Source organism: Gossypium hirsutum, chromosome D03 (genome assembly GCF_007990345.1).
Source record: "Gossypium hirsutum isolate 1008001.06 chromosome D03, Gossypium_hirsutum_v2.1, whole genome shotgun sequence".
NCBI classification, from domain to species: domain Eukaryota; kingdom Viridiplantae; phylum Streptophyta; class Magnoliopsida; order Malvales; family Malvaceae; genus Gossypium; species Gossypium hirsutum.
Window position 1 is genome coordinate 746,161 of NC_053439.1, and position 15,433 is coordinate 761,593.

The 15,433-nt window shown below is 31.9% G+C and overlaps 2 protein-coding genes across 2 annotated transcripts; both read left to right on the top strand.

Moving 5' to 3' along the window:
- Nucleotides 1-10,669: 10,669 nt before the first annotated feature.
- Nucleotides 10,670-12,861, top strand: LOC107907818 (polyprenol reductase 2). Its single transcript, XM_041089529.1, has 6 exons — nucleotides 10,670-10,953; nucleotides 11,052-11,401; nucleotides 11,905-12,139; nucleotides 12,290-12,388; nucleotides 12,463-12,534; nucleotides 12,605-12,861. Exons 1-6 carry the CDS (start codon nucleotides 10,744-10,746, stop codon nucleotides 12,707-12,709), a joined length of 1,071 nt encoding a protein of 356 aa, XP_040945463.1. The 5' UTR covers nucleotides 10,670-10,743; the 3' UTR covers nucleotides 12,710-12,861.
- A 228-nt stretch (nucleotides 12,862-13,089) lies between these two features.
- On the top strand, nucleotides 13,090-15,090 carry LOC107909439 (V-type proton ATPase 16 kDa proteolipid subunit). Its single transcript, XM_016836950.2, has 3 exons — nucleotides 13,090-13,370; nucleotides 13,457-13,742; nucleotides 14,728-15,090. The coding sequence occupies exons 1-3, from the start codon at nucleotides 13,292-13,294 to the stop codon at nucleotides 14,858-14,860; spliced, it is 498 nt and encodes a 165-aa protein (XP_016692439.1). The 5' UTR covers nucleotides 13,090-13,291; the 3' UTR covers nucleotides 14,861-15,090.
- The last annotated feature ends 343 nt before the right edge of the window (nucleotides 15,091-15,433 follow it).

The window sequence follows — 15,433 nt, forward strand, 5'->3', positions numbered from 1 at the left end:
CCCCATTTCGCTTACGTCAATGCATAGCTAAACTAGTTTTAGTTAAAAAGGTAAAACTGTAAAAACAGTCAATTTTGTTTTACTCAGATTACATTTTAGTCATTTATGTTTAAAATGTTACGTTTTAGTCACTTACGTTATCGTTTTGTTACGAAGTGGTCACTCTGTCATTAAGCTTTGTTACCCCCTAACGGCAATCCTACATAGCAGTCCAAATGAGTTTTAAATGCCAAGTTGGATATCTAATTGGGATGAGAAATGTTTTTTCAATCAACATGAAAAAGAAAACTACAAGAAAAAGGAGACGAACGGTTTTTCTTTTCCAGTTTAAGGTGTAATTAATTTAAAAATTTTCAATTCAAGTTGACATTTAAAACCCATTTAGATTGCCACGTAGCCTTGTCGTTAGGGAGGTAAAGGAGCTTAACGGTAGAATGACCACTTCATAACAAAACGATAATGTAAGTGACTAAAACGTAACATTTCAAACATAAGTGACTAAAATGTAATCTGAGGCAAACAAAAGTGACCATTTTTGTAGTTTACCTAGTTAAAAAAGATAGTGTCAATTTCGTTTGGGTAAATTACAATAAAGCTCACTCAATTATGGTTTTCTTTTTCTTTTTTAATTACCTAATCATGAAAAGTTACAAAATGATCACCCAACTATCTTAGATTTTTGGGTGTTTCTATTTTTACATTAGCTAGCTGGTGACCAAAAAAGACAAAATTGAATAGTTAAATGATCATTTTATAACTTTTCACAGTTGGGTGACTAAAAAAAATCATAACTAGGTGACTACTAATGTAGTTTACCCTTTAAAATTTTAAATTATTTCAGTTTAAGTAATTTTGAGTTTAAATTATTTTAAGTTTTAAGGTTATTTTGATCAGCTCACTACGGGTTTCAATCATTTCAAGTTCACAAATCATTGACAACACACATTCCTATGATTTATACATGACCAGTGATGTCATATTAAAACACATTATATATTAATAAATTAAAAAATAATTTTAAAAATCATTAAAGATAAATAAATTCATTTTTTTTCAAATGACATCTTATGATTCATTAATGGTGTATGAACTTATATAAATATAAATTCTTGTGCCAATGAAGCTTTGACATTGTTAGTTAAGACTAAAACCGTAAGCCTTTGGGCACATAGGTTCAAATCTCACTACACATGATATAAAAAAGGGTAGGTAGGAGCCTTCACCCACTTAATTTAGTGAAATTACCTTATAAGCCCTTGAATATACATAATAAAATGGTAAAATTTTAATTCTGACCTTCCAAAATTTTACAATTTGATTTCGACCCTCCATAATAAAATGTTTAACTTTGCCCCTGAGTCTCACCATTTCTGTTTTCCATGTGTGGGTTTCTAATCTAAACGAGTTTTATTCGACTCTTTACATTTTGTATTTTGTATTGATTGAATTCTTTATAGTTGCTCGAACTTATCGAAATATTTCAATAAAGTCCCTTTCATTTTCAATCTTCTTGACACACTTGCCACGTTGGCAGTCCATAACCACAACCTCGGCCACCTATTGCCGCCAAACGACCGCCCTGTCCGAGCTGTCCTTTTTCTTCCCTAGCTTGCTGACATGTCATCTCTTTTTCTAAATTACCAAAAACTCCTTTCAATCCCAAAGCTGTTCCGGAGACACTTTTAAGGATATTTCAGTCATTTCAAGTAGAAATTAGGGCCTCCGAATGATTTTTCTCAGACAAGTATTTACGAGAAGGTACGTCAAAGAACACAGTGGAAATCCACGTGGCAAAAATCCATTGGCCGATTTACATCGTTCTTTACGTAGAAGACAAACAATGGGTGGAATTTACAAAAGTATATCGTTAAAGGGCATGTGTCTTTGTTGCTCCGCTACTTCGGGTTAATTTCACCAACTATCCTCAAACTATAGTCCATATTCTAAATTACTCCCTAAAATTAAAAATATTCTAATTGAGTCCTCAAAGTACTGGTATTGTATTAACTAGGTCTTTCTATTAGTCTAACTATTAGTTTAGACGCTAAGTGCCAGTTCAGGTATGACATGAAATGTTTTTAGAACATGTGGACCAAATTGTAAACACGTATATCTATTATATGGATATTTGTTAAAAAAATCATTAAAATTTATGAGGCATAATTCTTTAATATTTTTTTAACCATTAGATCTAAGTCTTTCAAGCATTAGGGAGGGACAAGCAAGAAATTTTGTTCAAGGTGGCTGAGATAAAAATATAAAATTTTGAGGGAAGAATGCTGAAAATATTATGTTAAAAAAAGCTTAAATTAAATTAATTATTTTTCGAAGAGGATAAAAGCTCAAAATTTTCATTTAATCAAAGATTAAAAAGGTTTAAATTAAAGATTATAATTTTTTAGAGGAGTTAAAAAGCAATTTTCCTATTTAGCCGAGTAGAGCTATACCTTTGGCAGTAATAGGTACATATGTATTTACAAATTGACTCGTGTTTTAAATATGTCCTATACCAAATCAGCATATAACGCATAAATTAATTCAAAATTAACAAAAAGATACGGTTGATATAACACTGATACTTTAAGAGTTCGATTAAAATATTTTGAAATCGGAGAACTAATTGAAAGTTTAGTTCATAGTTTGGCTACAAGTATATAGCTTTTGCTAGCCATAAGCTAGTGTCACACATGCATATGGTTTGATGCGAAGGTGAAAAGCATAAATTGCCATATCCAACAGTGAATTGGCTAGGGAGGTGGAGGCGAAGTCCACTTAGGACGGTGGTGGGTCGGCTGTAGTCGCCAATCATGCGGCGGAGGGCATCATTGAGTTCATTAAAACCCCATTCCTTGTGGACCCTCAACCCCACCATCAAAGTTGGGGCGGTGAACCCTTACTCTCACAGTTTTAACAACAAATAATAAGTAAAAGGTGAAAATCTACCGTCAGTCCCTGTACTTTGATAAATTTTAAAATTTTATCTCTATACTTCAAAAATTAAAAATTGTTAGCATTTTTCGTCAAAATTTATTAACTTAGCACATTTATTGTACGTCAATTGTGTGCCACAACATACGATAGCAACCTAATCAACATTGCCGATTTAAACAATTTCGACGAAAAATACTATGGATTACGACATTTGAATCAAAACAATAAAAAGGTTTCAAGGACAAAATCTTAAATTTAATCGAAAGTACAAGAACCGATGACATATTTAAACCTAAATAAAATTTAAAAAAAAGCTTATATCATAAGAGTTAACGTAACCAGCAAAAGCAGATCCTTGGGAGGGTCCTATTAGGATCTCAAACTCCTTTTTGACATAGACCTCCCTCCAAACACCTTTATTTATTTCCTTGTTTTTTCTTTCTCAATCCATAAACAACACCTTACCCTTCCAAGTTCTTGTTCATTAGTATCTCTTATAGCTTCATTTTCACATTGGTTGGTGAAGGAAAAAAACACCCATTTCCCCAAACTTTCCTATTATATATATGAGAATTAGATCTACTTAAGGTTTGAACTTGATAATTAATCTCAGATTCGGATTTGAATTTCTTTTTGTCTATGTTAGGGTTTAAATTAGACAATTCTTCCTTAATTGTTGTCTATTTTTTTTTTGTCTAAGTTAGTCTTTGAACTCGACAATTATACCCACATTAAAATTTGAACTCAAAAAAAATATTCAGGTCCCAATATGGAAACAATTACTAAATTCGTACCTTTATATACATAAAGTAAAGGTTTTTATCCAAACTCTTGAATTGCACTCAAAAAACTGTTCACACTCTATTTTATTGTAAGGTGTGAAACATAAGCTTCGTTCAAAGGGGGACATCAAACTATGATTGCACACCCCTTGTATATTGGCAATCAAATAAAAATATGCTACACTTCCTAGAGTCTATAAATAAATATATTGTATTGGCAATCAAATAAAAGATCTAGAAATCTCAATCCTTTTCTTTTATTTGTATTTTAGGAGTAGGACCTTAAATGGACCATTTGGTAGAATTTGGTAAAATATGTACATTTTCTTAGACATTTTTCTGGATTTTTGGGATTAATAAACTAAAGGTACATCTAATATGTGATTCTATAGGAAATTATTATTGATCATCATCATGTGAATTAGAGTGGATATCATCATATGGCTAATTCATACATTATTATCATCATCATCATCATATTTGGGAAAAATAGAGCTAGTGATTGATGGAAAACTACACCCAAACTAACACTTCTCCCTCAAAATGGGTTGCATAGTAACTATGGTTTCTGATATTAGAATCATTGTGATCAGTTCAAAAATATCCACTCAGAGAGAAGTGTCCAAGGTTGAACCCCATGAAACTATTAGTGAGACGTTAGAGTTGTGTGACCTAAATTTCATTTGATCCGACTTGAAAAATTCGAAGCGCAACGCACTTGTTAAAGAAATAAAAAAAGAAAGGCAAAATAGGGGATCCGCACAAGTTGAACCCTCTAAATGTGTGTAGTCGAAAACCTCTTGTATGGTTGTTTTTCCACGTAAAATCTGCAGAATCATAAAATGTGATTCTATTAAACAATAAATGTTTAACTCATTTGATTCCTTTTTAATAGTACAATGACTAAATTTATCCATTTCGATATTGTGTTTAAATGTTCATGTGTTTTTTTTTATATTGTACAATTAGAGGGTTAGTATTTATATACACGGTAGAGACATATCAACACGGAGAGTCAAAGGCAAAAGGGAACAAAAAGTTTCCTTGCCCTTCCTTCAAATGGTGGATTTGTCATTTACATATTAATATAATGATAAAACTCTCAAAAATTTATAATTCATCTATGACCCTCTTAAACCAAATTTCTAAATACTCCAAAGAGAATTACCCAAATTTTATGGCCTGTGTTTTACCTTTCACAACGAGTCATATACTCATTAGTTGGTCGCCTGTAATGTCTTGGAAGAAAGACAGCAGGGATTACAATTTTATTACAAGACATATTGATAAAGATTATAAAATTCAGACCACATTCCTTGGCTGAGAACTCTCTCTCACACACACACAAATATGGTGAGGAAATGGGGCCATGGATATAGATGCCATTGACGGTCACAGGTGTGAGCTGATGATGGGGTCATTGCAAACAGGAGGTGGTGGTTTACAATTGGATCATTAGGCATCGATTATAACGCGTCTGATTTGACTTGTTAGATCCTAGTTTTGCTTATGTTTGTGATGGACGTATGGGGGTCTAGAGACTATGTGTTTCGTTTGTCAAAAAGGTGTTCCCTTCACTTTATTCCAATTTTAATAAGCTTTTGATAAGATTAAGGATGAATTTGAATGGACGATTGGGTGCGGTGCGGTGCGTTTAAGTTACTTTTTGTCTCACGTTACAGTATCGCTATAGTATCTAATCTCACCGCCACCGCCATCCAAACTCACCCTAAGACCCCAAAAATCAATTATATTCTTTTGAAGGTGAAACAACTTGGATTTTTGAATAAGAGGAAAAGTTTAAATTCAATATTTTATTTAAAAAGAGTTGTTTATGAGTCGAGTTGGATGGAGCCTTAATAAAATTTTAGGCCTGATTGATAGGTTCAGACTCGACTCGACCCGAAAAATAGGCATAAATATTTACCCCATGCACGTTAAAAATATTAAAATAAATATTTCTCAACAAATTGAAAATAAATTTTAAAAATCTTTATACTTAAATAACACTAAAATAAGTACAAGTTAACAAACAAATGCCTCTAAACTAGTAGTAAAATTAACAATAAAATAAGAGTTACACAATATCCAAACGTCAACAATAAAATAGTAGCAACATAATAGTAAAATAGTAATAAAACAGTGACAAAAAGTGGAAATATAGCAGCAAAACAACATGACTTTTTTATTGCAAATTCGGGTCGAACTGTGCCCGAGCCAAAAAAACCTATGCACACATAGTTTGTTTCAATTTGCTGATATATATATATATCAACACACATTTTTAACTCTCATAAAAATGTACAAATTAATCTCAACCCAAAATATTTTCTAATTTGGTCCCTCTATATATATTCCCTATAAGCACAAAACTCATAAGAGAGCACAAATAAAATGATTATATTTGGATGGTTCGCCCCCACATTACTCCCATGTAATTATTTCAAAATTGGGGGCATTAATTATTTGAGGGGTTCCCTTTTTGCAAACTTACTCTTTTAGTTACATGATTCCCAACGTGTGGATTGTGCTCGATTGAAGTGATTTACATTTCCACTTAAAAAGTAAGTTGAGATTAATCATCGATTTGCTCAATTAGCACACTACAAGAGTGGTAAAATTGATAATATTGTTAATTATTGTTAGGACTGATTTGTATAAATAACGAATCAATAAAGTAAAGAAAATCAAATACATAAATATTTACGTGGAAAACTCCTCTGAAAGGATAAAAACCATAGACAAAGAAGACTTCGGCTTTTCACTGAATGAGTAAACAAACGAGAGTACAATGTGGAGAAAATGAACCTAAATATACTAAACGTACAAACCCAAACCTCGAAAACAAAACCCTAACTCGAGAACAAAATTCTATCCGTGGTTACCACGAAACTCTCAACAAATCTCGTGTGCGACTACGTCTTGTCGCCTTCAAGAAAAGCCCTTGCTGATTGGCGTATTAATTTTGGACCCTCAAAACAAGGATAAGATTAAAGTTTTAATCATACTAAATATCCCTGAAATAATCAGAATTCGACTAGGAGAAAAAGTTCTGCTTGGAGTGAAAAACGTGACGTCCCGTGCATGCTCGTCACGATGTCGTTGCTACCTTAAGTTGGGAGTTCATCGCGTCATCTCGACGTTGGGCCTATTTCGACCTTCTTTAGTTACTTGTCGATTCTCATCTAGGGTGCTTGCAACATGTCTGATAAATGCTCAGGTCTTGAATAATGAAGTTCAAACTTGGCTTATATTTTAAACAGGCTTAATTTTTATTCCATGACCACTTTTTGGGTCTAATATTTTTTTTACCAAACCTTCCCAAATTTCAGATGAAACTTTACGCTTGTATAGGTTTAGTCGATCTTGTTAAAATGACGACGTGAAATTTTTTAAAAGAAACATCAACCTTAAACATCCAAGTGACATATAAATTTATTATCGGTTTAACATGGTTAACAAAAATTTTTACATGATTTTGACTGTGTGATTAAAAAACCAAAAAAAATACGTCAATCACTTTAATGACAACAAAAAGCAGTTTTATCGATTTTCACCTACTAATAAGATTATAAAAATAGAATCATCAGATTACGCTAAATTAAAGTAGAAAGGTGAAATATGAAATTTTAGCATAATGAAGGGACTAAAACCATAATTAAACATTATAGAAATTAACCCATCACATTATTGTGATCTACAAATTTACCTAATGCAATTATGAAAGTTAGTAGGATCATCAAGTAAAAAAATCATCATTTTTATCCAAAACTTAATCACAATGCATTACATGTTAAGCATTCGTGCACCTTTGACCCTATTTTAATGAAATTTTCAAGGTTTGTTGGTAGAAACAAATTATTAGTTTCTTTTCTTTTAACCACTTTCATGATAATGGGGAAGCTAAAAAATTGTTTTACGGGGGCCGAAATTAAATTGTAATTTTTACAATAGTAAAAACATAATTTCATCATTTTAATAGTCTATATATTTATAATTTTTAAAAGGTTAAATCAATTTTTTTATCATTTTTAAGGGGGCCACAGTGCAGTTTTACTTTTACTACTTTAAAATTTTAAAATCTTTAAAGAACCTAAATAAACTATTTTCTATTTTAAGGGGTCGAGGCCTTGCCAGCCCCAGCTACTCTCCTTTCATGCATTGCATGAAATCTTTGGAAATAATTATTGTATTATATTTAAATCTATTATCGGGTTGGTTTGGATTAAATAAATTTAGGTCAAATCAATAGTTTTTTAATGTGATATAATTTCATATTCAAGTTAATTTCAGTTATTTATTCGAATCATTTTAAGTTGAAATTATTTTTAAATTTTATTCTTTTCATAGATTCGAGTTATTGACTTTTTACCCATTAATAGATTTTAACTCTCAAATCAATTAAATCAAAATTTCAAACTCCCATGCATAAAGTAAAAAGAATAGTCCAAGTTAATTACAAAATCAACTCTCAAATTGTACCCTTTTCATCTAATTAGGTAACTAAAGATTTTTCCGGTTAAAAGTGGTATTTAAACTATCGATTTTATCTATTTCATTTATTCAAAAAGGGGATGATGTGTCATGTTTTTTATTGGTTGATATAATGTTTTCATTGTTTTGGAGCAAAATAAGACAAAATTAATAGTTTAAGTACCACTTTTGATTAAAATAAATTTTTTAAGTACTTAAATGAGAATAATGTATAATTTGACGGTCAATTTTGCATTTAAAGCACTAATCTATTTTATTTTCCTTCATCTCTTTGGGTAGAAAAAAGAGTTTATATGCGGGTTTATTAGGGAAATATGTTGTTTTTTAAGAGTAATTAGGGATTTAGGTCGAATTTTTTAAAAATTAAAAAAAAATAGGTTGATTTTGGGGACGTCAGGTGATACATGGCAAAAATGTGCCGTGCTGGACACATTTTCACGAGTCACCCGTTGTCCCCAAAGCTGATTATTTAAGCATTAAATAAACAATCATTTATTGTGCTTTTTTCATCAACTATGAGTTAGTTTCGAGTTGACTTGTAACACCAACTCAATTAACAATATTATTAATACATACAATTAGTGGAGATAATAAATTCTACATATTAAAAAATGTATAAAAAAATAAAATAAAGCTTTGGTTGAGCGGTAAATTTAAGGTTTTATTAATTCAATTAGTGCGGGTTTAAATCTTACATATCCATATTCTTTTGGGTTTTGTTAAAATGAAAATACTAAAATACCCTCGATAATATGACTAATTTTAATTACGGAATAACATTTTCGTAATTTCCTAACCGAGTTGGTACTTGATTAACTCATGACACCAACATAGTCAGGGGGTTTTATTAATAGTATAGATATTTAATTGCAGTTTAATTATTTTATTTTTGTTACTAAATCCAAGTTTAGGTTCAGGTTACTCTCGAGTTGAGATTTTTTAAAGTTCAAGTTTTTGACTTTTCGATCAAATTGGATTCAAAATGAGTTTAGACTCAGGCCCATTTTGCCACATCTACTCAAAAGTCAAAACTAGCTAAAATCAAAATAAAAATCCAAAAATCTTAAAATTCAAATTAATATAAAATAAAATCAACCCCGACTAGACATATTCATGGCTCAGGCTGCCTAGGCCCACTTGAAATTTGCTTGAAAAATGGGTTCGGGCCAAAATAGGCTCGTTTGAAATATGGTTCGAGGTCGGGCTTGAACATTAAAGGCCCAAGCCTAACCCGACCCAGCCCAACCAATTTTTAAGTTTATAATACTTTATATTATGTTATTTTTATATATTATGTAATTTATAACACATTAAAATAATAAATCTATACTAAATATATCTACTCTAATGTAAACATTAAAATAATATTAAGATGACTATATAAAAATAAATAAAATAATTAAATTTAAATTTAAATAATATAAATATTTTTAAAAAAAATTTAAAATAATGTGGGCAAGAGCTTAGGTTAATCTTTTGCAAATATGGGTGAGTTTAGGTAAAATTTTAAGCTTATATTTTAGGTATGGCCGAGTTTGAGCAAACATAAAGTATGTTGATATCATGCTTAGATATTGCTCGATCTGGTCTAATTCATGAACACATCTAACCCCGACCCATCCAATTAATAAATCTAGTGTCAATAGAGATAGATATGCCCATATACTAAACAATGCCCAAACCCAATAGATCATGCAAGCTTTTTCTTCTTTTCATTAAAGGCCTAGACTCAAGCTTTTTGGTTCCTTATTAGGGCTATTTTGGCAATACTTTTAAAAAGTACTTTTGAAAAGTGTTCTTGAAAAGTTTGGTTTAAAATTTAAGTGTTTAGTACTGTTGTCAAAAAATATTTTTGAGAAATAAAATATTCATTTTAGACGTGTTATTATCAAGTAATAAATATGCATTTAAATAATATTTAAATTAGTTAATATTATTATATTTTAGTAAGAATATAAAAAATTATTATAACTTGTTAATATTTTAATATATGAAATATAAATTTTAAATATTTTTAAGTAATAAATATTAATTATTTATAAAATTTAATTAGAATATATAAACCATATTTTAAATATTTAAATATAACCATTAAATATTTGTAATTAGTATTTAAAAAAATATTTTTTTATTTTTAATTAATAATTTTAATACATTTGTAATTAAACACCAAAAAAAGAGAGAATGTATTATATTACTGGAGGGATGAAAAAGTAATTAAGCATTGATGGAAGAAAAGGTAAAATTTTTAACTTCTCTCGGAAATGTTTTTGAAAATTACTTTTAAAAAAATAAAATTTCAACCAAAAAAATTTGTTTAACACAATTTTTTAGCTATACTAAACATGCCCTTAATGTCCTTCTTTGCATTCAATCCATCTAAAAGCCCAAATAAGCAATTTTTTGCTTGTTCAAAGTAAAAACCCCGAGCTGACGCTACGTTGTTGACACACGTTACTATATTTTTGCCATCACACTACGTTGCTTCCCCCTCTTCGACGGCGACTTTCAACTTTTCTTCCTGCCTGTGAAAAGAATGAACTCACTTGATGTTTTAATGGAAGCCTTAGCTTCTCAATCAATAAACCCCATTAAAACAACCCTTATTTGGCTTCTAAGAACAACATGGATAGTTGGAACCCTTCCCATCCTCATAGCTTCACTCCCTTCTCCATGTCTCAATTCATTTCACTCCCTTTTACTAAGCTTTGCTAAAAGGGGTAAGATTATGCCATCTTCATCACACGTAAGAACTTTTTTTTTATCATCTTTTTCCATAAAGTTTCAATCTTTCAAACAATTAATTTATTTTTCATTCTGGTTTTTTTTTTTTTTTGGATGTAGAGGTTCACAGTTCCCCAGAGTTTCTTTCTTCACTTTTATTTGCTGGCTTTGATTTGGACAACCACCTTGTTAATGGGTACTTGGTATTTTGCTTACAAAGTTACACCTTTGAGTACTGAGTCGTTGAGTTACCTTGCAGCTGCTAATCATTTAACAGGAGGATCACTTGTTTTTTCATTACACAAGTCTCGGTTTAGTTCTGTTGATGACAGGTTCAATGTTTGGAAAGCTGTGTTCTTGTTGTTGTTGATGGAAATCCATGTCTTGAGGCGACTTTATGAGACCTTTCAAGTTTTCAATTATAGCCCTTCAGCTCGGATGCATATTGTTGGATACTTGACTGGTATTTAGTGAGTTGCTTAACACATTTTGATATGTTTATGAATTACTATTGGATGATTTTATTTGATTTCTTTTGTTGATTGAAGCTTGTACTTGTAAAAAAAATCTAGTATCTAGTGAGTTGATGAACACAATTTGATATGTTTATGGATTGCCATTGATGAATTTATTTGATTCTTTCGTTGATTTAAAGCTTGTGAAAATTAGTGTACTTGTAAGAATGTGAAAGCATCTTCGGCTTGAATGAATGTTTTTGGATACTTTTCTCATATCTAGTGAGTTGATGAACACGATTTGATATGTTTGTGGATTGCCATTGATGAATTTATTTGATTCTTTCGTTGATTTAAAGCTTGTGAAAATTAGTGTACTTGTAAGAATGTGAAAGCATCTTCAGCTCGAATGAAGGTTTTTGGATACTTCTCTCATATCTAGTGAGTTGATGAACACGATTTGATATGTTTATGAATTGCCATTTGATGAATTGATTTGGTTCTGATTGTATTGGCAGTTTCTATACGGCAGCACCATTGTCGCTCTGTACGTTTTGTGTACTCGAGGCTTTTAACTTTGCAGCTGATCAAGTGGCTGAATTTAAAGTCGAAGGCCAAGAAATGGTGTCAATTACAGATTTTGATTTGTGGGGATATATGAAGCCATTAACAAGGCTCGGTTGGTGCCAATGGACCGGTGCTGTTATATTTGCTTGGGGATGGTTCCATCAACTTCGTTGTCATGCAATTCTCGTATGTGTTTCCGCCTGTTTAAATCTATCGCTATCTGTATGTATCGTTGTGTGCTGGTTTTTGAGGTTTAAATGAATGGTATGTTAGAGAATCGATATCGATGCTTCATGCATCACCCGGTTATGATGTATGCTTTTGCTTTTTATACAGGGGTCACTTAGAGAACGCGGAGACCGAACCAACAAATACGTGATTCCATATGGAGATTGGTTCGAAGTTGTCTCGAGTCCACACTATTTATCCGAGATGGTGATTCTCTTTAATGCTTTGGTATGTGCATTTGTTGCTGATCAAAGTTATGATCATTACTTGTATCTATACAGATATTATATGCCGGTTTATTGGTTGCGAGCGGAGGGACCGATTTTACAATATGGCTACTTCTCGGATTTGTGGTATTTCATACCTCCTTATATCCACTTTCTCGAACTTGGCCGAACACTTTGTAATTGTAACTAGTTTCAGGTGGCTAATCTTGTACTTGCGGCGGCAGAAACTCACCGATGGTACCTCCGGAAGTTCGAGAATTATCCTCGTAATCGGCAGGCCATTCTTCCATTCGTTTATTAGTACAGACAAAAAGTTTTTGAAGTATATTGTGTACAGTTAGGTTACTGAAATATGTAGAGAGATGCCTATGTCGTTGAACATTATTATTTGAGCTATATTTATTGTCGGTTTAATACACAAATGTACGCAAAATTGTAATTGCACATGATAAGAGCTCGAACTCGAATAGTTCGGAAAATGTTTTACGAAAAAAATTAGTTTTACAAAAAATTTGCTTTGTTAAAACATTTTACGAGAATAGGGAATAATTTACGTTGATTGGAAAACTTTTTATGTCGATGATTTTATTTTATATAAAACAAATATCAAAAATAAAAATAAAAAAACTGAAAATATTTTTCGTAAAAGTTTTTATGAAAGCAAATAGTGAGGCCTTTTGTAAAGATAATGCAATGAAAGCCCATAAAAATTTAGCCCAAATCAAGGCCGAGACTCTTTTAATGGTATCCACTAAGAAAATTTCCCAATTCTCTCTCCTCTGATCGGTGAAAAGAAAATTTGAAGAAAAAAAATCCATCACCGATCTAAGTTCCCCAAATTCTATTCAAATCGCCGGCGAAATTTTGATCTGGAAATCTAAAAATGTCGTCCACATTCAGCGGCGATGAAACTGCTCCTTTTTTTGGCTTCCTCGGTGCCGCTGCTGCCCTCGTTTTCTCCTGTAAAAAAAACCCTAACCCTAACGCTAAAATTTTCAATTCTTTATGGGTTTCTATTTTGTTGAACCAATTGGGTTTTTTTTTTCAGGTATGGGAGCTGCGTATGGGACGGCTAAGAGCGGTGTTGGTGTGGCGTCGATGGGAGTGATGAGGCCGGAGCTGGTGATGAAATCGATCGTTCCCGTTGTTATGGCTGGTGTTTTGGGTATTTATGGTTTGATTATTGCGGTTATTATCAGTACTGGGATTAACCCAAAGGCTAAATCTTATTACCTTTTCGATGGCTATGCTCATCTTTCCTCTGGCCTTGCTTGTGGTCTTGCTGGTCTCTCCGCCGGCATGGCTATTGGGATCGTCGGCGATGCTGGCGTTAGGTATTGTGATCTAATTGTGCTTGGATTTTTTTTTGGCTATTTTTTGAATTTAAACTCTTTAGAATTGAAATGTTGTTTGCGGGATTCAAATTCCATTTGCTGTAATAGTAGGACAGAGAATTGAACTTTGGGAATAGTAACATATGTAATTTGAGGAAGGGGTCATATACCATTTGATACCTGAGTTTAGCTTCAATGTTCAATTTGGTACTTGAGTTTGGCTTCCATGTTTAATTTGGCAGCTGAGTTTTTTTCCCCCCAATTTGGTACCTGAGATTGGCATCAATGTTCAATTTGGTACCTAGATCAAACGTCATCTTGTTCCCAATGAATGTTTTACACGAATGCTCTAGTAATAAAAAGACATAGCTACATAGGTACTTACTTGGGAGAAAAAGTTCAGGTACCAAATTTAACATTGAAGCCAAACTTAGGTACTTAACTAGGACAAAAGAAAACTAAGTATCAGTTTGAAAAACTTAGGTACCAAATTGAAGCCAAATTGAACATTAAAGCTAAATTCAGGTACCAAATTGAACATGGAAGCCAAATTCAGGGGCCAAATTGAACATTGAACCAAACTCAAGTGCCGAATAGTATGTAACTCTTTTAGAAAATTAGTGTTGTATGTTGTGACAAATTTTTTGAAGGGATTTAGTTTTAGGGTTTTGCTACAATTGATGGAAGTACATTTGTATAATAAGTGTGATCATATGCTCATTGACCTAGATTAGCTGGAAATTGACTTGTTTCACAAAATGTAGTTTAATTCGATTCAACTAAGGTATTTAGAAGTTATAAAGATTTGTGGGTTTCATCCATTTACTACTGATAATCATTGATCTTTCCCTTGGTTGTTTCCTTGTATATTTATGTGCATTATCTTTATAGCAATAGGTTTTTGCTTTGTCTTCGGTTTCGAGATTCATTGCAATTGTGAGAACATGCCTTGCTTGATTTAGTTTCTCTACTCATTTATTTGCAGAGCCAATGCCCAACAGCCAAAGCTTTTTGTTGGAATGATTCTTATCCTCATTTTTGCTGAGGCTTTGGCTCTGTATGGGCTCATCGTCGGTATCATCCTCTCTTCTCGTGCCGGTCAATCCCGAGCTGAATAGAGTGCAATATTCCAAGACTCGGGATTTTGTATCCGTTCATTCATTTTCATTTGCTGTTTGTAAGATTAGAACATAGATTCGATTCGAAATAATTCGTTTTTTACATTGTTTCTATTCTCTATTTCTGGAATCAAATAGTTCAGTGTACTGTAAAGACCATTATGTTGATATTTTTCACTCAATTCTGCAATTGGCATTGCAATAATGAAGTTCTACTATCAGCTTCCCCACTTCTCTATTGTCTTTCTTAATTTGGATATACACTTGCATGCGGTAAAAATGGAAGTTGCATTTTGACTTCTCTACTCAAATCATGGGCAAATTAGTTTCTGTATATCAGAGTAAATTGGTCATTCTGTTAAAATTTTCATCTATTGGTTTCCGTATGTCAAAATTAGGTACACGTGACATATCAAGTGTAATTATTTAGTTATTTTGTTAGCTATATTAGTTTTTAACAATATAAATGGGTGAATTTTTTAACAGAATAGATCAGTTTACTCTTTGATCATGTATAGGGGTTAATTTATTCATTTTTAAATTAAAAAGATAATATAATTTGAATCCTAATAC